The 24,248-nt window shown below is 36.9% G+C and overlaps 1 protein-coding gene across 2 annotated transcripts in view; it reads right to left on the bottom strand.

Annotated features, from left to right (window-relative positions):
- Positions 1-24,248, bottom strand: part of CYYR1 (cysteine and tyrosine rich 1) — a 110,212-nt gene that overhangs the window by 12,901 nt on the left and 73,063 nt on the right. For both annotated transcript variants that reach the window (XM_023189251.2, XM_023189242.2), the window contains exon 3: positions 1,120-1,277. In XM_023189251.2, coding sequence (XP_023045019.1) covers positions 1,120-1,277 — 158 coding nt within the window. The remainder of the gene's footprint in view (positions 1-1,119; positions 1,278-24,248) is intronic.

The following is a 24,248-nucleotide window of genomic DNA, read 5'->3' as shown; positions in this document are numbered from 1 at the left end:
GAGGTAAGTGTCGATACAGTATGGAAGAAAAGAAAAGACTGAGCCATCAGGTACTCCAGTATGAAAATATTATAGAACAAGAACTGACAAAAGAGGAACAGGAGGAATTATCATACTCATATTGATCTGAAATTTGCTCCCTCAAGTTGAAGATGATCTAGGAAAAAAAAGTTGACAGAGGAAGGACAGTACAGGAAATTAATACAAATACAAAGCACAGTTACATGTAGAAGGTACTCTGTTCTTTTCCTGTAGAGACAAAGAAAGAAAAGACATGAGTGTGGATAGGAAATTAACTTCCTCAGGGTGTGTTAAATTTAGAACTTGCGTGCCTTTTATACGTCAAATTGTACATGCACAGATTGACTTAGAAAGCATTACTGAAATCCTTTAATGCAAAATGCAATATTTTGTTTATGAAGTCAGAAGTACTCAATATATTTTTATATGTGGAACTTCTAGCATATTCTCAGTAAATATTTGTCAAATTATTAATATATTACCCGTGCTCTTTGTTGAACTTTTTTTTTTTCTTTTGTAGTTTTAGTGGAGACTGAGTTTCTCCAAGTTGGCCAGGCTAGTCATGAACCCTTGCCCTGAAGTGATCCAACCACCTTGGCCTACCAAAGTGCTGGGATTACAGGCGTGAGCCACTGTGCCTGGCCTGTTGAGAATTTCAATATCATGTTTAAAGTTGTTCTCTTGACGTAATGAAGATATATGAAAATTGTCGTCAATACTTTTTCTCAAGACATATATATCTATTGGATCAAATGCCAGTTTATTGAGACATACATTATACTTTATAATTACTTGTCAGTACTCACTGGCAGGTAGACACAGTGGGTGTGAATTGCCTATTTATCTTAATTCTGGCTGACTGGCAATTGTAGTCAATGAAACAAACATTGAAAATATGAATATCTTCAAAAAAGAAATGGATTCTATTACCTGGATCTAAATAATCTTGATTCAGCTGGAACTTCAATCTATATGTACCTAGAAATACTCTATGAAATTGGAGGTGCTTTTAGTGACCATCTAGAATGTTTCCTTCTCTCTGAGGAGCAGAGGATAACTAACAAATCTGAGCCTTCAAGAGTCAACAGTTTAGCTCACCAGGATAGGAAGAGACGGTGTTGATGTGAGTTGTCCTGAGGATACCCACGCGGGTCGCCCTGTGGTTCTTCATGCACATGCAGATGCATATGGCAATCCCAGCAATGACCCCCATGATAAATACTATTCCAAAAACAATGCCGGCAATTGCAGTGCCCCTAAAAAGAAAAACAAGTACATTTACTCAAAAGGCTTGTAAGCATTCTTTGGACTTTCTAGTACCGTTCCATGATTATAGAACAAGTGTTTCCTTACAAATGTTCTTAAGGATAATTTTTTTTTTTTAACCCAGAAGTTCCCTGAATTGGTAAAGCAAATAGTCTGTATTTCAATAGATATGAAAAAGTTATAAAAATCCTCTTCTAGCACAGTTGACCAACTCACCATTCAGATTCTGGTTCTTAAAATTCATGGTTTGATACAAAGCACAATTCTTTAGATATGCTCTCCAAAGTAACAATTTTAAAAACCATTCTGCTGTGTATCTAAACAGTAAATAATTTATCTATTGGGCATAGCATGCATGTGTTTAATGAAAACAACTTGGTAGATGTCAGAATATTAAGGGAAATTTAACACTCATTCCTGATTAACACTCTTCATAGAACAAGAATATTTGTTTCTTAATAAAAGAAAACCAAACCAAACTTCATATTTTTAAACTATCCAGAGAACATTATGACAAACAAGTATCCCATTAAATTCAGGAAGAATGTAAATAAAACTTCGATTTCTACTAATGTTAATGGTTTCTTTCCCCTAGAAAGTTTTAGCTCATGCAACAAAACCATAAATAGAAAAAAAGTTGAACAGCATAAAAGAGTCAACATTATGATTGTTTGTGGGGAATATAATTTGTAGGTATCTACATTTTTCTGTTACTTTGAAAAGCAATGGGGAAATCTTTATCAAAATATAAATTTTGACCAAGAAGCATCATTTTTAGCAATGCTCCCTAAGGAAATGTAGCATATGAGCATAAATATTATAATAAGGATGTTCATCACAGTGTTGTGGCTAATAGCAAAATAGGAGAATCATCCTAATGTCCATAAAAAGAGGACTGACAGAAAAAAAATCATCAGAAAATGAATCTTACATATTGATTAAAAAGGTCAAGAGATCCACATGGATTGAAGTGAAATGTTTATGATACATGGTTAACTTAATAGTAATGCTATTACTATTGCTAGTAATTCATATCCATTCAATTAATTAGTGTTAGCTTCCAGCTTCATCCATGTGCCTGCAAAAGACATGATCTTATTCTTTTTTATGGCTGCCTAATACTCCATGGTGCATATGTACTACATTTTCTTTTTCCAGTCTGTTGCTGATGGGCATTTAGGTTGATTCCACGTCTTTGCTATTGTGAACAGTGCTGCAATGAACATTCACATGCATGTGTCTTTATGGTAGAATGCTTTATTTTCCTCTGGGAATGAATTAGTATTAATTGAATACTAATTCAATTAATTAGTATTTTCAATACTTACTAGTATTGAATGCTAGTAATTAGTATTGAATGGAAAAGCAAGTATTAACAGGATGCTACCAGTAATAACGGAATAATTGCCGTGAGGTAAAACTGTATTTCTATGTATCAAGTTTTTAATTATCTATAGTGATCATCTTGTAAATGTGGAAAAATAAAAATACTCACTTTCTCATTTGCATATTCACCAAAAGCAACCACTTCAACCCTTTCAGTTATTTTTTCTAATGCCCTTTCTCCTATTTCTCAATATTATTATTACATTCTTTAATTTTTTTTGTTTTTGCCTCTAACAGTATTTGGGAATGTAGATCTCTCAGACAAGCTTTATCGCTGGTTAAATCAGTCTTCAGTATTTACATTACCATAACTTTGCTATCTGCTGAGCCAAGCAATGAATCCTGGTTACCTTTTACAAATTATTATTGCATTTCTTTTACAACTTATAATTTTTAAACAATTTCCATGAATTTTAATTTTTCCATATACATATTGATATCTGCTCCTTGCAAAAATTCCTAGAAATCTTTCCCACATTATCAGTAGCTTTTTCTTACTCAAACGCAGTAAAATAGCTTATCAGTTCTGTTCTGTTCCCATGACGATTTCTTTTTTACAGCAACTAAGACTACTGACTGGTTGTTCTGAACCTGAAACCGTTCCCCTTGATCCCTGTTTGGTGGTCCTCACATTTAGTTTCTGGACCCAATTCTTGCTAATTCTTGGTGAACTGCATTGTTTGTTGAAGCACATTCCCGAATGGCTTCTTAAAAATGGAATCACAGGAAAGTAGATTTTTCAAGTCTTCGAATGCCTGAAAATGACTCAATGCTTCACTCTCACGTGACTGATAATTTATCTATGTATGAAATTCTAAACTGAAAGGCATTATTTCTTAGAAATATGAGGGCATTGCTCATTGTCTTCTAGAATTTGAAGCGGCTGTAAAGAAGTCCCATGGCATTATAATTACTTTTCTTTGTGTGATACTGTTTTTTCCTTTTCTGTCTTTCTGGAAGTTCTTAACATTTTCTTGTTACTCTTGGCATTCTAAAATTTCATAATGTGCCTGGATTTAAAATATATATATTTTGCCAGGTCCTTTTGATTCTTTATGTTCAGAGGCTCATGTCCTTCACTTGTTGAAACTCTTCCATACAATGTTAATTTTTTCTTCACTATATTCTGTGTTCTTCTTTCTGGAAACCCATTCTGAAATAAGCTTCTGAACTTTCTGGATTGATTCTCTAACAATTTTTTAAAATCCTTTTTAAAAAACTACTTTCTGGAGAATTTCATTGACTTTATCTTCCAAAGTTCTACTAAGCTTTAAATTACAGTTATCTTATTTTTAATTTTCGGGTGCTTTATCTCATCCTCTATTGCACTCCCCTCCCTGTTTTCATTGCCTGTGTTTCTTCCATTGATGCAGTCTCTTAATCTTTGAAAGCACCAATGATATGTTCTTTGATACTTTCTCCACTGTTTGTATTTCCTCGTCCTGTCTAGGTTCTTTTTTATTGATTGTTCATTTGATCTCATTCATGTTTGATGTTTTCTTCAAATGTCTGGTGATCCTTGAATTCTCTCCTATTAAAAAAAAAATGCCTGAAGTAGCTACTTGGAAGTTTAGTGTGCAAGCCAGAATTTGACAGGTGAACTCCAAGGAACAGGACAAACTGAGATCAGTCCCCATAGATCTTTTCCTTGGGGCTATTCATTTTTCTCCATGAAAGGATTCTCCAATTTCATATTTGGGGAGCATCAGCCCCACTGCCAGTATCCCGGAGCTTAAGTTTTACTTGTAAGGATATGAACTTTCATGAAATCCTTATGCTTTCATCTCGGAGACCCAGTCTCTGGCTCCGCTTTGGCTGCTGTCTTTTGGGTTGCACTGTGGAGGCTTACAGGTTTAAGTCTTCACAAACCATTCTTTGTGGTGTAAAAGCATGATCTCTAAAGGCAGATCACCTAGGTACCAACTATAGCTGGGGAACCTTGGGCATGTTGCTCAACCTTTCTGTGCCTCAGTTTCCTCATTTATAAAGTGAACGTCAGTTTGGTGCTCATTTGACTCTCCTCCCAAATTTCTTGTCATGAATCTTGTGCTCCTGGAATTATCTGTTGGATAAATAGGTCCTTATTCTCAGTGGTACCTGAACATCGATCCTATACTTTTCTGGGACTGGCCATAATTTCTTACCCCAAACCACTGGGGCCAGATCTGTCTCCTAGTCAGAAATGTTCAGATTTTGTAAAGAAAATACGTACACTACACATCGTAAAATATACCCAGGGGCAGCTAGGACAGCATCTTGAGAACGTTTATATTCCTACAGTGAAGGTGGGAATATTAACGCTGTTAGATTATATGGGAACTAGACAAAAGCCCCAGGTTTGTTCAGGTCAAGTCTGGCCACCAACTGACCTTCATCTGCAATTCTGAAATCCTCAGAAAACTCTGAAAAGTGAAAGTGCACATAAGGGATTGTGAAGCTATATTTATACTTTGCAGAGGATATTTTTCTCTCTAACACTTTTCCCCACTCACATACAAAAATACAATGCCATTAGGAATATCAATAAACTTCTTTAAAATACTTCTGTAGGAATTTTTACTTTGTTATTAAGATGGCAGAATGTGAGACATATTTGAATGTGTTGCTATTAGTAATTAAATAATAGCAGAGTCTAGTAGTTTAATAAATAAGTCTTTTCAAGAAAAAAGATCTATGAAAGGAGATAATTTGAAGTAAGAAAACTAAAAGTAATCTGGAAACTTCCTTTATTGTAAGTTTCAGGTCCAAATAAGATTAAACTGGAGGACTTAATTTATGTTTCAGAAATAATCAATGGCCCAGTTATTCAGGCATAGAGTTTCCAACCTATGCGTTATGGAAGCTGTTAAGATATCAAATTGGGACATATTTATATTCATTAATTCTTTTCTTAAATAGAGGAAAGTAGAAAATTAGTCACATTTTGTTTCCTTGTTGGCAGCTCCTGCAAAAATGCCTGCTCTTGAGGTCAGTAATGAGGTTGCAACTAATGTATTAAATTAGTTTTTTTGATTAAATCATGATGTTGGTGCCCTTGATCCTTTGATACCCATTAGCAATCATAAATTAGTTATTTAAGACATGGCAAGCATAAAATTTACAGCAATATTTACTTTGTAATTAATAAAAAGAAACAATAAACAAATAGTAACCTTCCTGCATATAAATAATTGGCTCAGTCAACTGTTGGAAAGTGAGAAGCTATTAATTTGAAAAATCTGGCATCATTAAAACCTTGAAAAAAATTTCAGAGAATGTATTTCTTTTAAAGCAACGCTTTGCAAGGTTTGCACATTTTCCTCTCCTTTTAAACTTTTATTTTAAAATAATTATAATTTCACAGGAAGTATAAAAAGAGTACAGAGAGAGCTCATGTACCCTTCACCCAGTTTCCCCAAATGGTTACATCTTAAGTAACAACGGCACAACATGAAAAGCAGGAAATTGACATTACTCTAAAGTGTATGTATAGTTCTATGTCATTTTAACACATGCACAGAGTCATATAACCACTACAGCAAGCAAGGTACAAAACTATTCCATCATCATAAAATATTTCCCTTTTGCTATTACTTTGCTTTACAGTCATATCCAACATGCCTTCTCTCTGCCATCAGTAACCCCAGGCATCGCTAATCTGTTCTCCATTTCTGTAATTTAGTCATTTCAAGAAGATTATACAAATGGAATCATACAGCATGTGAATTTTGGAGATAGTCTTTTCTCCCTCAGCATAATGCCTTTGGAATCCATTCCAGTTCCTGTATGTATCAGTAGTTCATTCCTAGATGAGTAGTAGTCCATGATATGGCTATAACACAGTTTGTTTCACCATTATTTATTGTAGGACATTTTGGTTTGACAAATAAAGTTGCTATAAACAATCATGTACGGATTTTTGTGTGGACATAAGTATTCATTTCTCTGCAATAAATGCCCAGAAGTGCAATTACTGGGATGTACGATAAATGTATGTTTGAGTTGTAAAGAAACTGCCAAGTTATTTTCCACAGTGAGTGTACTATTTTACATTCCTACCAGCAAGGTATGAGAGATCCTCTCTGCATCCTTGCCAGTATGTAGTTTTGTACATTTTTTTAGCTGTTTTAATAGATAAAACATTACATGTAGTGGTAGTTCATCATGGTCTTAATTTGCATTCCTGTAATGGCTAGCAAGGTTGAACATCTTTTCGAAAGCTTATTTGCCATTCATCTTCTTCAGTGAAATGTCTACCCAAGTCTTTTACCCATATTCTAATTGGATGGCTTGGTTATTTTACTGTTGAGTTTTTGAGAATTATTTGAGTCCTTTATAAAATACGTAGTTTGCAAATATTTTTACTGGTCTGGAGCACATCTTTTCATCCTCTCAACAGTGTCGTTCACAGAGCAAAAGTTTTTAAATGAAGTCTAATTTACCATTTTTTTCTTTTATGTAGGAACTTTTCACTAAGCCCTAGGTCCTGAAGACTTTCTCCTATGTTTCTTTCTAAAAGACTGATGGATTTACATTTGATATTTAAACCTATGATCTATTTTTGTTTAATTTCTGTATGAGGTACTAGATTTAGCTTGAGGTTCATTATTAATAGATTATTTGGCCTGTGGATAGCCAACTACTTCAGTACCATTTGTTCAAAGCAGTCCTCATTCCCTCATTGCATTGCTTTTGTACCATTGTCAAAACTCAGTCGGCCTGTGCGGGACTGTTTCTAGGTTCTAATTTAGCTAATTTTTTTTCTTTTTTTGCAAAATGAGATTTTATAATCAAGATATTAAACATATCTGTGGTGGCTGAAATAATCATATGAAACTGTCTTTCATAACAAAGCTCAGAGATAATATATTTTATTCCATAAATAGTTTTTCATGAGTAAAGCAAGATTCTGATAATGTTGCCATGTTACAGTAACACTTTTAGGCTTAGCACTGCTATACAGCAGCTTACTAGTTATCTTGATGTGGTTTTGCTATTCATATTAAATAATGTTTAAGGAAAATAGCAGATATGAAAAGTACACCAGTGTAATATTTCTCTTCTTCTTGGATATGACCCAATTTACAAATGCATTTTATAAAACTGTAAATCAAAGGGCTTATGAATATTCTATGCAATAATTTAGTAACAGCAGTCCCAATAAAATAGAAAAACTAAAAAGGCCATGCAGATATTTGACATCTATATTTGATACCAAACAGATATTTGATACCTATATAAAAGGTGGGGAAAATTCTAGAATATTTTTGTTAGCAGAAACTTCCATAGGGAAATAAGAGTTTGAAATAAAATACCTTTCCCTTTGAAATAAGTCAAAGGTAAATGTATTAGACGAGAGAGTTTTCTGGAAAAAGTAACCATAACTTCAAAAGAATAAACTTAAAATGGGTTTATTTCTTATTAAAATAAAAAAATAAATTTTAAGTGAAGCTAAAGCATTTTTATCTTTTGTTATAAGAAGGGAATATTTAGTAGACTTATTTATTTGTGATGATACACATGAGATGAATTAAAGCAATGATAAAAATCCTATTCCAACTATAGGGCTGAAAGTCGACTACATACATGAGAATAAATCTTTTTTTTTTTTTTTTTTTTTTTTGACGGAGTCTTGCTCTGTCACCCGGGCTGGAGTGCAGTGGCCGGATTTCAGCTCACTGCAAGCTCCGCCTCCCGGGTTTACGCCATTCTCCTGCCTCAGCCTCCGGAGTAGCTGGGACTACTGGCGCCCGCCAGCTCGCCCAGCTAGTTTTTTGTATTTTTTAGTAGAGACGGGGTTTCACCGTGTTAGCCAGGATGGTCTCGATCTCCTGACCTCGTGATCCGCCCGTCTCGGCCTCCCAAAGTGCTGGGATTACAGGCTTGAGTCACCGAGCCCGGCCGAGAATAAATCTTGTCAAAATTGTATATCAGACCATCCTATTTCCTCAATAATTCATTCTTTTGGCCAATTCGTTAAAATATTATAATACCCTTGAATACAATATTCTATTATAAAATCATTGGCAATTTTAGTAACACTTTGACTTGCTTAACTTAAAAATAATGCATTTTCTTCTCTGTTGCTTAAATAATTACAGAAAAAAATAGAAAAACAAACTCAATGGAATATAATTTTCAGTATTAACAGTACTTATATTAATCATAAGATCTCAGAACTATCTCTATTTCCTTTTTTATCTCTATGAATCTGGTTACATGTACATCTATGTATATGTGTATCAAATAAGAAGACTATAATTTTGAATAGTTAAAATTGTTATTACATATTGTTACTACTGCATGTGTAAAATGCTTAGGAGAGTAGGATCACCAATCCATGTAATTTTTCCAGTAAGTCTACATTACTTGCAAAAAAAAAAAAAATTCTGTAAATTCTTAATAACTTCACTCAACATATCCTCTTTCTTGGGGCTTCAGAGATAACTTCTTTCTGTTAGCCTCTTGATAATAAAACTAGAAACTAATATCTCTTTGAATGAATAAATTTACATGATTTATTGACTCAAGCCCCATGACAGAGACAATTGTGTACTCCAATATTCATTTTCTACATTTTCCTTGATACAAGAAGTCTGAGGGTTGACTAAAATGAAGACTACATCTTTCCCTCCCTCCCTCCCTGCCTGCCTCCCTTCCTTTCTTTCAGACAAGGTCTAACTGCGTCACCCAGGCTGGAGTGCAGTGGCTCACTGAGGTCTCAACCTCTGGGCTCAAGTGATTCTCCCACCTCAGCCTCCCCAGTAGCTGGCACTATGGGCACACATCACCATGGCCAGCTAATTTTGTAATTTGTGTAGAGACAGGATTTCGCCATGTTGCCAGCTGGTCTCCAACTCCTGAGGTAAAGCAATCTGCCTGCCTCAGCCTCCCAAAGTGCTGGGATTACAGACGTAGCCACCATGCCTGGCCAATACTACATCTTCCAGGTGGCCTTAAAGCTAGTGTTTTTTTTTTTTTTTTTTTTTTTTTTACATGATAAGTTTTGGAAAATACGTTGTAATAAAATATTGTGTGTCAATTCTCAGGAAATCTCCTTAAAAGATGGCTGGAATGGGATTTTTCTCCCATTTTCTATCTTACCTTCCTTTCAGCTTTCTGAAATAGGAGTGTAATGGCTGAGCTCTAGTCTCCAAGGTAGACCATGAAGACAAGAGCCATATCCTAGGGATGGAAGAGGTACAAGTTTGATGGAGTTTATATCTCTAATAACAACAGGGAGATGCTATATCAACTCCCATTTCCTTTGCGTGAGAAACAAACTAGTTTAAAAACATTATTAAAGTCTCTGTTATTCTAGTTTGAGTGAGAACATGTGTCTGTGTGATATGCTACCCAACTGAATCTTACCTAATACAACTCCTTTGCCAAAATTGCTATACCGTTTAAACGAAAACAAATATTTAATGTGGAAATGGCAGTTTTAAGGAACATACAGGTACACTGGGATCCTGTAGAAAAGTTCTAAAAATGCATATCAGAACCAGGAAAGAAAGAGACTGCATTCAATTTCATTAATTGGGATTGTTCTTCATATCTTACGTAGAATTAAATTTTATGGCTCAGTGAGAGATCGTCAAGAAATCTATACATTACTTTGATGTCAAAGTAGTATACAAAATGAGACTAAAAAGTGGCCTTGAATATGTTGTAGATTGTAGCACGACCTACAGAATAACACTTTATCCCTAGAGTTCAATGGTAAATGCTTTGATTGATGAACAACAAGTACCCTTTAAGAACTGCCTGGTTTGCACTTATTTGCACTGACCGAATTTTCTGAACAAGTGCCCAATTCCTACCTGATTTTGTGCCAATATAGATTTAATGAGAGTCAAATACATATGATTCAAAAATGGTCATATTAAAAAATCAAACACGATTTTTCAGTTTTCTATAAGGTTTGATATACATGCATACACATTTTGTTTGTATACGTATTATATATATTATATATATAAGATATATATTTAACTGTGTAGATACCAAATGTCATTATTTGGTTAGTTGTCAGTACAGCTTTGAGACTGCACAACACAGCATACCACATGTCAAAATCTAAATGCAGTAAATCACAGTTACAGAAGTTTCTAGAACATTTTAATGATATGTACATGAAAGTGATTCATTTAACTGTTTATTTAACAGCAATATTTGGAAAAGCAGTACTGACTCAGTAGTACTGAAATAGGTATAATTGTATCTCTGATAACAACATGGAGATGCTATACCAACTCTAGTTTCCTTTGCATGAGGGAAAAACAAACTCGTTTTTGAAAAACAAAACACCTTATATGTTTGATTTATCCCTCAATCATTTTGCCTACAATTCTAAATGACTACCACTGGATAGCAACATTCACGACTTCACTCATTATATATATATATTGAGTGGCTGGGGGCAGTGGCTCACACCTGTAATCCCAGCACTTTGGGAGGCAGATGAGCGCTGATCCCTTGAGCCAGGAGTTCAACACAAGCCTGGCCAACATGGTGAAACCCTGCCTCCACAAAAAATACAAAAATCAGCCAGTGTGTGACACATATCTGTAGTCTCATCTACTTGATGGGATGAGCACGAGAATCGCTTGAACCCGGGAAGCTGAGGTTGCAGTGAGCCAAGATCGCCTCACTGCACTCCAACCTGGGTGACAGAATGAGACTCTGTCTCAAAAAAATAAAAAGGAAAAAATGAAATATATATTGAGCATCAGTATGTGCTGGCAGTATTCTGCATACTACGATACAAAGTTGAATGATACATAATACTTGACTTTAAGGATTTCAGAGCCATGCACTAGATAGTAAACAAAGAGATTTTGAAGGTCAACTATCTCCGGGCATAGAAGACTATGACAAGACAACAATGAAATTATTTGATAATACTCAGCAAAAGAGAACTGGTTTTCTTTTTAAAGTATAAATATAATACACTAAAGAGAGTAGTAATACTTTCTTAATGCTTTTTCTTGGTTACATGTAATGGGTTTTTGAACCAGAGAGTACTTTACGGACACTGAATAGAACTCACATGTTTTGATGGTAAGAAAACCAAATATGTGAGGAGCTAAAATAAAATAGTTGCCAAAGTTCTTCCAGCTAGTTTTGTGCTAGAGTTGAAACTGGAGCTTGGCAGTCCTAATTTCCACCACAGAGCTGAGTAGATTGCAATGGCCTGCCTTGCTCTCATTTTCTTATCCACCCAACAAATGCTACGGAGTGCCAGACACTCTACTAAGCACTAGGCATGTAAAGATGAAAAAATTCTACTTGGGAAGTAGAGAAAGAGAGGAGAAAATAATTTCTGGAATGTCTGTGAAATTTAAGCTCTAAGACCTGATGACTGATCCAACGGGGCAGTGAATGAAAGGCAAGAGTGTAAGAATGCCTTCCCTATGGGTGATTGCATTCTGCCACACAATACAGTCTATCAAAATGTGTTGAAAAGAAAAATATGAAACCTGCAATTACAAACTTACAAACTAGAGTCAAATAGACACAACCACTGCACACAGGCTTTCCTGCCTTTCTCATTCCAAACCTGAAAAATCCTCAATTACTTCTAGATACAATACTCTCATTTATAGTGCATTGGCATGGTTCACCCTTTTGAAGTAACCTTTGCCAAAACTTCCCACTAAGCTAATTACCTTAACTTGCTTATGGTGATTACTTTAGACAGGACTTTCTTCTTTTTCTTTCTTTACCTTTTTGTCATGCTTTGAGTGGAAAAAAAAAAGTTACAAACTAGTTTTTTAATAATGACTACAAGGATTTCTATTGAAAGTCCATTTGTTGAGATTTAAGTCCTGAGAGCATATAAGACTTAAAAGATTGAATGCGATTATGAAAATTCAGAGCTAATACTCTTTCATTTCCATTGATTCAAAGATGGAGAGTTTCAAATAAATATGGAGGCTCACACAGTCAATGACCTGGCAGAACAGCATCTACTTTTTGGGGGCAGTTGGATATTTAAAGATTTAATAAGGTTCTAATAAAACTCAGGTTGACAGTGGAGATTGTAAACCTTTCCAAAGTAACTGCTGAAGAAGGTAACAAACTGTGATGGCATAGTAGACCCCGGACAATGAGTCCACGTGCCTAACCCAGTGTCTTCTCCTGTGGCTCTACTGATTGCTTTTGTCTACACACTACAAGCTGGCCTGCCCACCCAGGCCACTGTGATCCTTTGCCTGGGTCCTCACAAGTTCCCATTCTCTGCTGAGACAAGCCTGTGATTGATCACTGTCTGCCAGGGAGATCTCCTGTTCTGGGGCTGTCAGTGATTTGCCTGGTTCTGACATTTATTATCTGCACACAACTCTCACAAGCCTGAGGCTGCCCAGACCCAACAGTTCCTGCCCAGTCACACCTCCTCAAATGTCTTGCTCACAACCTCACCTTTATCAGCCTGATGTGATTGATTGGCACTGTCATACTTTGGCTTCCTCTTAGGGTCTAGCTTCATGCTCATTAAAATTCACAAGCAACTTATTTTCATTATAGCATCAATATCATTCTCTTTCACTATAGATGCTGCTAATACACAGCTCCAAATACTTTCTGAGTTTTATGTCTATCCATTAGATCTCAATCTCATCTTATTCCAGTAGATACAATCCCAGAGAAGGAGCATGATTGGCCTAGCTAGAGTTGGGGACTTACCTTTATATCAATTCACGTGGCCAAGGCCAGAGATACTGTAATTGGCCTAGCTTTAATTAGATACCGGTCCCTAGACCTGTCATTTGTAACCACTGAGAAAGACATGAAGGAAATAGAGGTGCTCAATTTAGTAGCAGAGGCAGGGGAATTGGCAAACAATGACACAGACATTCATACACACTGCAACTTTGTATGGTTGGCATTATTAGCATTCTAGGTTCAAGTTTGAGTCTACAGATGTGAGCTAGAATTATAAAGAATGAATGACAGAGACAAATGCCCCCAAATCTCAGTTCCATTTATCTTTCATCTAAACATGTAAGTGGTACCACAAAGTCCTGCGCAAGTTTGCAGGAGTGAGGCTATGAAGAGTTCTAGTGGCCATCTGTTCTGGCAGATCATATTTCAAGAAAAAAAGATAATCTCAAGGTCAAAGAGAATAATAAATTATGCATCATGAAACATTTTTAAAATCTCTAGGTGAAAATTTAAGGAAGACAAAGACTGGGAAAGACACACGCATATGCATGTAATTACAATGCATAGGATTAAATGCAAATGGGGAAGTGCAAACTAGGTTCTATGACAGCAGACAGTACAGCATCTATCAAATGTGTTAGCATGTGTGAGAGCGTGTGTGAGTAGAGATTGGTTGTGTGAGAGAGAGGTTGTGTGTATATGCGTGTGATTGGGAGTTAACTGAGGCAGTTAACCCTTTCTGAATCCTAAAGGGTTGATGAAATTAGAGCAGAAGCACAGTGCAGATCAAAAGAACACAGAAATGCCATAGGAATGTAATATATCATGATGTGCTTAAGGGACCATGAAAAGTTGACAGTTGCTGGAATAAAAAAGAGAGGTAAGGCTGGAGAATAAGCAGAGGTTTGGGTGGGGTCTTCTAGATAAGGAATGTCTTTAATGATACTGTAAAGAACTTGAACTTTTTATTGGAGTTCATGGGAAAACAAGTGAAATGGTCTAAACATGGATAAGTTTAAGGGTAACATGGAGAGTGGATTTGATGGGTACCAGACTATATCCAGGCATTCTAATTAAAACACTGTTTTAAATATCTGGACAAAAGATGGTAAAAGACTTAACTTGGCAATGGCAGTTGGACAGGAAAGAAGGTGGGGAGAAAAGAATTCAGGAAAAACCATTGAAGGTAAAGTTAGTTGTGTCTTAAAGTTATCAAGTTCAAACTCTTAAAGGACTACTATAACTCTATCCTATCCCAAGTCACCCAAAGCTATTGGACACTCCTAGTATTTAAAAGTCACTAAGTCTGGAGGAAGTTTATTCCGTTGTGGAATAATACCCTGAATGTGTGTGACATTTTAAGGTAAATTTGGTCTACTAGATCTCTTACTGCTCCCAAAGGAGTGACCTCTGGAGAGGGAAGGTTCTGACACCTTGTAGGAAAGAAGGGATGGATCAGGCCTGGAAAGGTATCACAAGGAGTGCAGGAGATAAACTTTGCTCACTGTTGTTGCTTACTGGTCTGACTTTAACCACCTTTGTTTTCCAAAGATGAACATGTTTGTAAAAGGCATATCTACTCTTTAATACTGCATTACACAAACTTTTAGCATAATGAGCATGCACAGATAGGAAGTTTGCTTTACTTGTACTATCAATGGACTCTTAATTGTCCTTTTCTGAAACTAATGTTCGTAAACTTCTGTTAAACATAAATTAAAAATAATAATCTTTGAGTTATTCTTAGATTGCTTCCTTCAGTCTGATCTTTCCATCCAGGTCTTTGTGCAGTTGGAATCTAATTGGATCAGACAATGCCCAAGGTTCCCTCCAGCTCCCTAGTACCACAGCTAATTAGCAGAAATTCTACTTTAATAATACAGTTGCTTCGGGTCAAGAAAGAAAAGCAAAGCAGAAATGGAAATCTCAGCTTAGAGAACATTGAGAAAAGATTAGAAGTGAGTTAAATTTTGGTGTGATAATTAATTACAGTCCAACAAGAACAAAATTCTATGAATATTGACTAGCTGTAATTAACCCATATTTATTCACGGAATTATCTCCCCCAACATCACCTCCAATTCTGAGGGGGGAGAAACAGAATATCTTCTTTCAAGAATTCTTATGTATTGCCAAGATAAGCAACAATCTTAAGTCTGTGGAGATGTAATAATCATCAAGGTAATATTAAATAAGTAATTATAACTGCATGTACTCATTCATATTATCTAGCTAAATTTTAATTACTTATTTCTAATTTGGAAAGATATACCTTTGTCTCAAACACCTTGGCAAAAGAGGGCTACACCAGGACACTGTAGTTGGTATGGAAGATATCTTATGTGATTTTTTTTTTTCCCTTAGAAGTATAACAGTTTCAGAATATGTTATGCATGTATACACGAACTGGGACTCCACATTGTGCCCCATAAATATATGTAATTACTATTTGTCAGTTTTAAAAGGAGAACTAAAAAGATTTAAAGATCAAATGTATTTTTAGAGGCAGTTCTTATAATGTGTTTGAATGTTTTCACTGTATTCTTTGAAATTTCCATAGGCCAGGGTGCTACTTACTCTTGTAAGAGTAACGTGTTACAGGGAACTTACCAGAGAGGAGATTTACGCCAGGGTTGAGCCATGGGAGTGATGGTTCTTACACCACAACTTTGTTTCTTTTCTATGTTCTGGAAGTCAGACAAACTTAATTTTGTTTCATGTACCAGGACAGGCAAAAGGAATGAGGAACAGCCTGAGAAATGAATGTTTTTCTACCAGAGAAGCAGAAAGTTAGTCAATATAAGCTGTGTAGATTTGGAGAACTAGGCAACCTGCAGTTATTCACATAACTTATATTGCCTATGTTGACAGGCAGAATAAGGAGAATTACAGTCTGGGCTGTTACTTCAGACAGAGATTCTTCTGAGCACATTAATGCAGATTGGGCAGAGAGAGGTAGATCTAACAGCGACAGGAATTAAAGGGGTAATGATCTTTGGGTCCACAGATCCATCTAAATCAAATGAGTGCCAGCAGCAAGCTTGCATCAGTTAAGACTTGCCAATTATCTGTGCAAGGCTCCATTTCCCAGCTTCCCATGCATCTCAGAAGGGCCACGTAACTAACTTTTCCGGCAGACTTAAAGGAAGTGATGTTTACTTCCTATCACTTCAGTAAAGTCACGTTTACTTCCCGTCACCTCCAACTGTATTGGAGCATTGTCTAACTGGGCATTGTGTGATCCTGTTAGACTCCAACTGCACAAAAACCTGCTTCCACTTCAACCCTTGTGCTCCTGGAGCAGGTCTGCGTGACTGGGAGCAAAGGATTCTGGGAGGGCCAACTCACAATATGGAAGGAAGCGGAGTCACACAGTCTTAACTTGAGGGAGAGCTATACGAGTGAACTGTTGACGTGATCAAGAAATGAAGCGTATTGGGCTAAGCCAGGGAGATTTCAGAGTTTATTTGTTTCAGCAGCATAATCTACTTCACGATTAAAAGAAGAGGATGTGGATTCCGGAATCTTGTTATCAAAATGGGATCTCAAAGGGGTTTAAATTCAGGAAACAAAATGGAAGCACTACTGTGGTGAATCCCTGGAAATACCACATTAGAAGGCAGATGAAACTTCCAAGGACTTGGGTGTGGCTGTTAGACTTCCCCAGTTATTTAGCTGAATGGGCAGGGCAGAGCACCGGATTTGGTAAAGAATTTGAGGGCCAAACCCATTTTGTCTTGGAGTGAAGGCTGTGATCCTCAACTCTGGCTTCAAGTTAGGTTTCAATTAAATCACAAAAATGCTGATGTCTGGGCCTTAAGCCAAATCAATTAAATCAGAATCTCTGGAGATGAGCTCAAGATACTGTTATATTTTTAAAGTTACCCTAGTAGTGCTAATACATAGCTAGTTTGGGAATCTCTGAGTTGATGTAACTAGAGGCAAATATTTTCACCAAGGAGTCTGAAGCTGCTTAAGAGCTTTGTCTCAATAGAAATTTGCTTAGGAAGCCTAGGACAGAGCCCAAGGGAAATAAATATCAGGTAGATTCAGATGTGTGGAACTGGAAAAGAAGAATATTTTAGCATTAATCTCTCAAGAACAAAAGAGATAGTGACTTAAGTTGAAGTATTTCCATCAACAGAGATTATATGAAAGAAATACCATTAATGAATATTACTATTATTTTCTTCTCAGTCTACTAAATGCATTTAAAATATGGGAAGAAATCATGGATGTACAAAATGAATATTTAACATAGATTCATTTTTTTTCTGGTAAATGTACAAAACTAGTAAACATTAACAAAATGTTATAGAAATAAGATGCTGAACAATCTTTTCTGTTTATATATAGCCATTGAAGGATATGTTTGATTATATGAAAATAGACAGGTCAGTGCATCCCAAATGGGGAGAATAGTCTAGCAAGCTAGAAATTTCCAAATTTGTGTAGACTCAGATAAATAGAATATTTATTGATATTTATCCAATATTTATAGAATATGCAATATCCTATTGCTGATCTAACCCACATTCTGCAAGGAAGATCAGTTTCCCACCAGATGTGGGTAAATCTTAATGGAAAGGTATACATTAATTTCATTCAGTCATTTATAACTTTTACTCAAAAATTTTCCTTGTTTTTGGAACATTAACATCTAGTAGGATGACAAACTTGAAAATATCTGCTGATAATGAAAGATATTTATTGAACAGTAACTTATTATTTAGTTTTAACAATTTAAAATGGTTACCAAACAACACACAACTTTGCTACACTAAGTTGCACTTGTGCCAAAGTTTTAAAATTTTCTTTACTTGGAATCAAAGTCAACTTTCTAGTAACTTTGTTCCTTAAAACATCCTCATATTTGGTCAGATTTAATTCGAAAAGGGACCCTTTCCTACTCATGTACCCTCAGCAGGAAGTCCAGATCATAAAAATTCCAGGGAACAACATCAATAACTTGTTTTATAGAAACAGTTTTGGATTATGCCAATCAATTCACCAGTCCATGATTTCAAAGATTGTTTCATCAATCTTGTATCATTCATGTCATAGAACATAAAATAAGCCTTTTAACAAGAATTTGGATTTGATTCTACAAGAAAGACAAGGTCATTTTTAATAAGCAAATCAGCTAGCAAGAGTGCTATGAGAAGGATGCCTACAAAGAAAAATGGCTATAGAGCCTTCAGCCCTATTCCATAAATCTTGACTTTTATTTTTCCCTTCTGCATCTAGGAGATAGTTTGCTTCTTATATTGTTCCCTAAGGGAAGTTCCACTACCACATGGGGCTAAGAAATATAATTTACTCTTTTACTATTTGAAATTCAAGTTATTAAAGCACCATGAACTCAGTGAAGTATGACTCATATCCATATGACCCACCTCAGAAGGAGTCATACACACTGCCTCGTACAATGATATCCTAATAATGTAAAACTAACAATTTTGGGGAGACTAATCAATTTAGAATCAAAGCCCCTCTATTATGTTGCAAAATGCTTACAGAATGCACATTCTTTTCTACATTGAAAGACAAGTGACCATTTCCCTTCAGCAGACTTGTAAGATCAGTATGTATAAATGTTGATCTTATGCCCTCTATTGAATTAAAGTTTGAACTATGTGTCTTATTCAGATGACATATTTCATTTGTGTCATATGTTTTTATTTGTTTTGAAATTTCAAGAAGCTAAATTTGGTGTCAGCTTTCCAAGATTTCTACCTTTTACATTTGCTAAGTTCTTGAAATAAGAGTAAGGAACACATCTCTTCATATGTTCAGTTACTACAGATGAAGTACCTAGTCAGTATTTTTCTAGGAGCTGTGGATTCAACAGTGATCTAGAAAATGTCATATTTGGCCTCTCCCAGGAAGAAAGACAGATAACAAAAATGACATCCTATTTGAAGGCCCTATAGCCATTTTTCTTTGTTGGCATGCTTCTCATAGCATTCTTGCTAGCAGATTTGCTTTTTAAAAATGACCTTGTCTTTCTTGTAGAATCAAATCCAAGTTGTAAAGATGTTAAGGAAGAAGTAATTAAAATGATATTTGAAAGATCAGTTAGTCAAGGAAGAAGAGAAAGAGTATTCAAGGAGAGGAAACAACTAGTAGGAAGGCAAAATAGCACAGGCCTGTTTTAAGAGAGAAAAGTTGAAGACAGCAAGTTCTGTATTCAGCTTTGGAGGGTGTTTGACTAATGTGCTTGGAGAATGTGTGAATGTGCTTGGAGAATTAAGTCTAGCTTATGAAGGGTCTTATGAGCCATGCTAACATGAAAACTGGAACATAAGAATAACAGTGGCAAGAGTAGAGCTGTTGTATTAGTCTAGTCTCATGCTGCTATACCAACATACCCAAGACTGGGTAATTTATAAAGCAAAAAGGTTTAATTGACTCACACTTCTGCATGACTGGGGAGGCCTCAGGAAATTTACAATCATGGGGAAGGGGCAGCAAACACGTCCTTCTTCACGTGGCGGCAGGAGACAGAAGTGCTGAGCAAAGAGGGAAAATCCCCTTATAAAACCCTCAGATCTTATGACAACTCACTCATTATCACAAGAACAGCATGGGAGTAACTGCACCCCAAATTTAATCACCTCCCACTGGGTCCCACCCACAACACATGGGGATTATGGGAACTACAATTCAAGATGAGATTTGGGTGGGGACACGTGAAACTATATCAGGTGTGTTTCAAAATTATATTCGTAGAATGAAAAATAGATAATGAAAGTCAAGAATGGAGACAGGGACACCAATTGGGAGGCTGCTATGGTAACTGATGTGAGGAAAGAAATGGTCCCCAAAAAGATATGTCCATGTCCTAATTCCCAGAACCTGTAAATGTTAACCATATTTGGAAAGGGTCTTTGCAGGTGTAATTACATTGAGAATCTTGAGGTGTAGGGTTCATACTGGATTACCTGGGTCGGCACTAAATACAATGATGAGTATTTTTATAAGAGACACACAGGGGAGATGTGGCAGACAGAAAAAGAGAAGGCTGTGTGACTGTAGAGGCAGAGATTTCAGCATGAGCTGAGGAATGTTGATAGCACCAGAAACTGGGAGAGGTAAGGAAGGTTTTTCCTCCAGTGATTCCAGAGGGAGTATGACTCTGCTGACACATTATTTTCAGACTTCTGGTCCCCAGAATGTCAAGAGAACAAATTTCTGTTGCTTTAAGTTACAATTTTTTGGTAATTTGTTATGGCAGCCACAGGTAACTAATACAGCAAGGCAAAAGCAAAACACAGGCAGAAGGAAAGGAGAAAACCTGGTGCATTTGGGTCACTGCACAAGTCCAGTAGTGCAGGACCTAACAATATTTGTGAGTGAGAAGCTAGAAATGAGGTTGGACAGTGAAGCAGAAGGTTATGTTTGTGAAAGACTGCTGGGTCTGAATGCACATCGAATGCCAGAAGATCAGTGAGTGGATCAGACTAGCTGGAGGAGGATTACATTTTTGAGCAGTGGAAAGGAAAACTGGGAAGGGAAAGGGAGGAGCAATGAACAGAACACTTTTTTTTTTTTTTTTTCCAGAGGAGGGATCTATGGTAGTGCAGGGAGAGAACTGGAAAGGGCTTGTGTGGGGAAATTTATACCCCACCCAAAATAGGGCAATGTCTTAGTTACCTTGGGCTGCTATGACAAATACTACAGGCTAGGTGATTCAAACAATAGAAATTTGTTTCTCATAGTTCTGGAGGCTGGGAAGTCCAAGACCAAGGTGTTGGCAAATTTGGTTCTTGGTGAGGACCTACTTTCTGGCCACCATCTTGCTGTGTCTTCACATGGCAGAGAAGAAGCTTTGGTGGTTCTTCCTCTTTTTATAAGGATCCTAATCCCTTCATGGTGGGGGATCCACCCTCCTAATCTCATCTAAACCTTATTCTCTGTTAAAGGCCCCACCATCCTAATGCCATCATTTTGGGAATTAGGGCTGCAATATATGAATTTTACGGTGGCACAAACATTGAGTCCATAACAGACAAGAAATTAAACTATCCATGCATCAGATGTGGGCCACATAGGATAGAGGATCAGCTTGGAGCTCTTCTAGGTCCTGAAAGTACCCCCTGGAAGGGCAATGGGCTATAACAGGAGAGTCTGAATCTTTGTGGAGCGGATGATGGAAGGCCAGGAAGTGGTGCAAGGAGGAAGGGAAAGCAGACACTTGTAGCAGATGCCAGCAAGGCTTCCAGGCCAGCAGGGAAGAAGCTGTGTCTAAGTACTGGGGGCTGCTATTAGAGAGGCCCAGTGACTTAGGACAGTACTTACCAGGAGCTGAACAAGAACTTCCCTCTTTTCTCTTTTTCTCTCTCCCCAACCACAGCTCCCACACTGGTGGGCCTGCACTGGGGGTGGGGAGGACTTCTGGGTGGGAAATGAGTGGGAAGAGACAGCAATTGGCCACACCCCTCTCCCCAAGGGCAGGTGACCCAGTGACTGCTGGCCTCAGCTGGAAGATGGGGATAAGCCTTGCATGAAGTCTAAGATGTTTACTGACATCTTAGATTAGACATTTAAAATTTCTGAATTCGAGTGTTTTGAGACATAGAAGACTTGAGGACTAAGAGTAAGCAGGAAAGTCATAGATGTGCCAAACTTTCAGCCAGCAGAGTAGAAAGTTTCCTGTAAAACAGTAGTGGGACAGAGTTGTGTTTTGCTTATCTATTACGCATCATAGTTGTACTATGTACCATTTAGATTTTCAAAGAAAAGGATGGACATTTCATCTAAGAAATCATAGTGAGTGACATTATTTCCTTAGAATAAAATCAGTAAGGGCGGGCGCAGTGGCTTACGTCTGTAATCCCAGCACTTTGGGAGGCCAAGGTGGGCAGATCATGAAGTCAGGAGATCGAGACCATCTTGGCCAACATGGTGAGACCCTGTCTCTGCTAAAAATACAAAAATTAGCTGGACATGGTGGCACATGCCTGTAATCCTAGCTACTTGGGAGACTGAAGCAGGAGAATCACTTGAACCAGGGATTTGGAGGTTGCAGTGAGCCAAGATCACGCCACGGCACTCCAGCCTGGTGACAGAGCGAGACTTCATCTAAATAAATAAATAAATAAATAAAATAAAATCAGTAAGATGGTGAAGGCCTGTTCTGAATAGATGCTTCCCTAGTTCTCTAGTCCTAAACTTAAGACAGACAAATCATGTTGTGCAGTGTATTTGGTTAATGTTATCACTTCTAATTCTTACAGAAGATTGTATACAGAAATTTCTAAAGCATCACATTCACATTCCATTTGTTTTCCCTAGCCAAGAGAGGTCTGTAACATGGTAAACACAAAAGACTCAGAATTGAAACCCGGAATTGAAAAGACTTTTCTACTCTGTTCACAAGGACTTTCTTTTCCCCCTTGGTTTGCCACTTAATCTTTTGGTCTCATTTTCGTCATCTGTACAGTGGAGATAATGGGACCCAATTTCATTTTATGTTATCTTGATGGAAGGATTCCCACAGTTAGACTGAATGAAAACCTGACCAGTAATACCCACTTATCTACCTCTCTGAAACATCGTAAGAATTAAAGACAGCCTGCAAAGTGTACTGACGATGAAGAGCACACCATGAGAGAAACGGAGGTGATGAGTATTATTGAAAGTGTCAAAGGATAAGTATATCTTAATGAAAGTGGACAAAAACATACACCAAAGGATCTTGGCTTGCTTGCCCTAGTGCCTCAATGACTTAGGGTAGAAAGAAATATGTATGATATCTGAGTAGAAAAATAAAAGCAGGCCGGGCGCGGTGGCTCAAGCCTGTAATCCCAGCACTTTGGGAGGCCGAGACGGGTGGATCACGAGGTCAGGAGATCGAGACCATCCTGGCTAACACCGTGAAACCCCGTCTCTACTAAAAATACAAAAAACTAGCCGGGCGAGGTGGCGGGCGCCTGTAGTCCCAGCTACTCCGGAGGCTGAGGCAGGAGAATAGCGGGAACCCGGGAGGCAGAGCTTGCAGTGAGCTGAGATCCGGCCACTGCACTCCAGCCTGGGCGATAGAGCGAGACTCCGTCTCAAAAAAAAAAAAAAAAAAAAAAAAAAAAAAAAAAAAAAAAAAAAAAAAGAAAAAGAAAAGCAGTAAAAAACAAAAAAACAAAAAAAAACTGTCCAGAATATTAGTTCGAAATCATTTTTACATCCTAAAATATTTCATCCTCAATTTTAAAAATAAAGCACTGATTTATGCACCTCAAATCTCATGAAATAAAGCAATATGTCTTGGAAATTTAGAACAGTTTATATAGGAAGGCAAAGGACTAAAGACAAAGATGTTCAGAAATTGAATGAAGCCAAACACACCAAAGATATTCTGCTCCCCAGTGCAAAAGGCAGCATGGGCAGAATTATTTGCTATGTATAGAATTGAGAACTGCTCTTTTTTTTCTTGATCTTGCAAAGGAGATGAAATGGATATATTTATGTTGCTTGCTTAGGAGGACAGTCAGGGAGTGGGCAAAAATGTATGGCAAATTTGACACGAAAAGTAACTAATAATTACTTCGGTTAGTTACGTTTACAAAGCAATAAGAGAAGACTAAGTCACTTACGAAGTTAAATAAATTTAAAGAAAATTAAGGTAATTGTTTCCTTCCTGTACGCAAATTCTTTCAGGCTGCGAACTCTCCAGCAAGTAAATAATAAATTATTTTGGCTTTTATAATTTATCTTGGTCTTGACGCACACGAAGGCAAGATATGACAGTGTCTATTTCTTCCAGAGGACTCCGATTCTTTGCATATATAAGCAGGTGTCCATAAGTCTCATTATATAATATGTTTAGCTCCACATATATTTTCTGTTTTCTGTTGTTTGTCTCTAAGTTGTAATATGCCAGTGAGCTAATGTTGGAGAGGAGACTTTTTCAAAGATCTCTTATCTTTCAT

Source organism: Piliocolobus tephrosceles, chromosome 19, assembly GCF_002776525.5.
Source record: "Piliocolobus tephrosceles isolate RC106 chromosome 19, ASM277652v3, whole genome shotgun sequence".
NCBI lineage: Eukaryota > Metazoa > Chordata > Mammalia > Primates > Cercopithecidae > Piliocolobus > Piliocolobus tephrosceles.
Note: the sequence above shows the minus strand (reverse complement) of the source record. Positions and strands in the feature narration are given on the sequence as shown.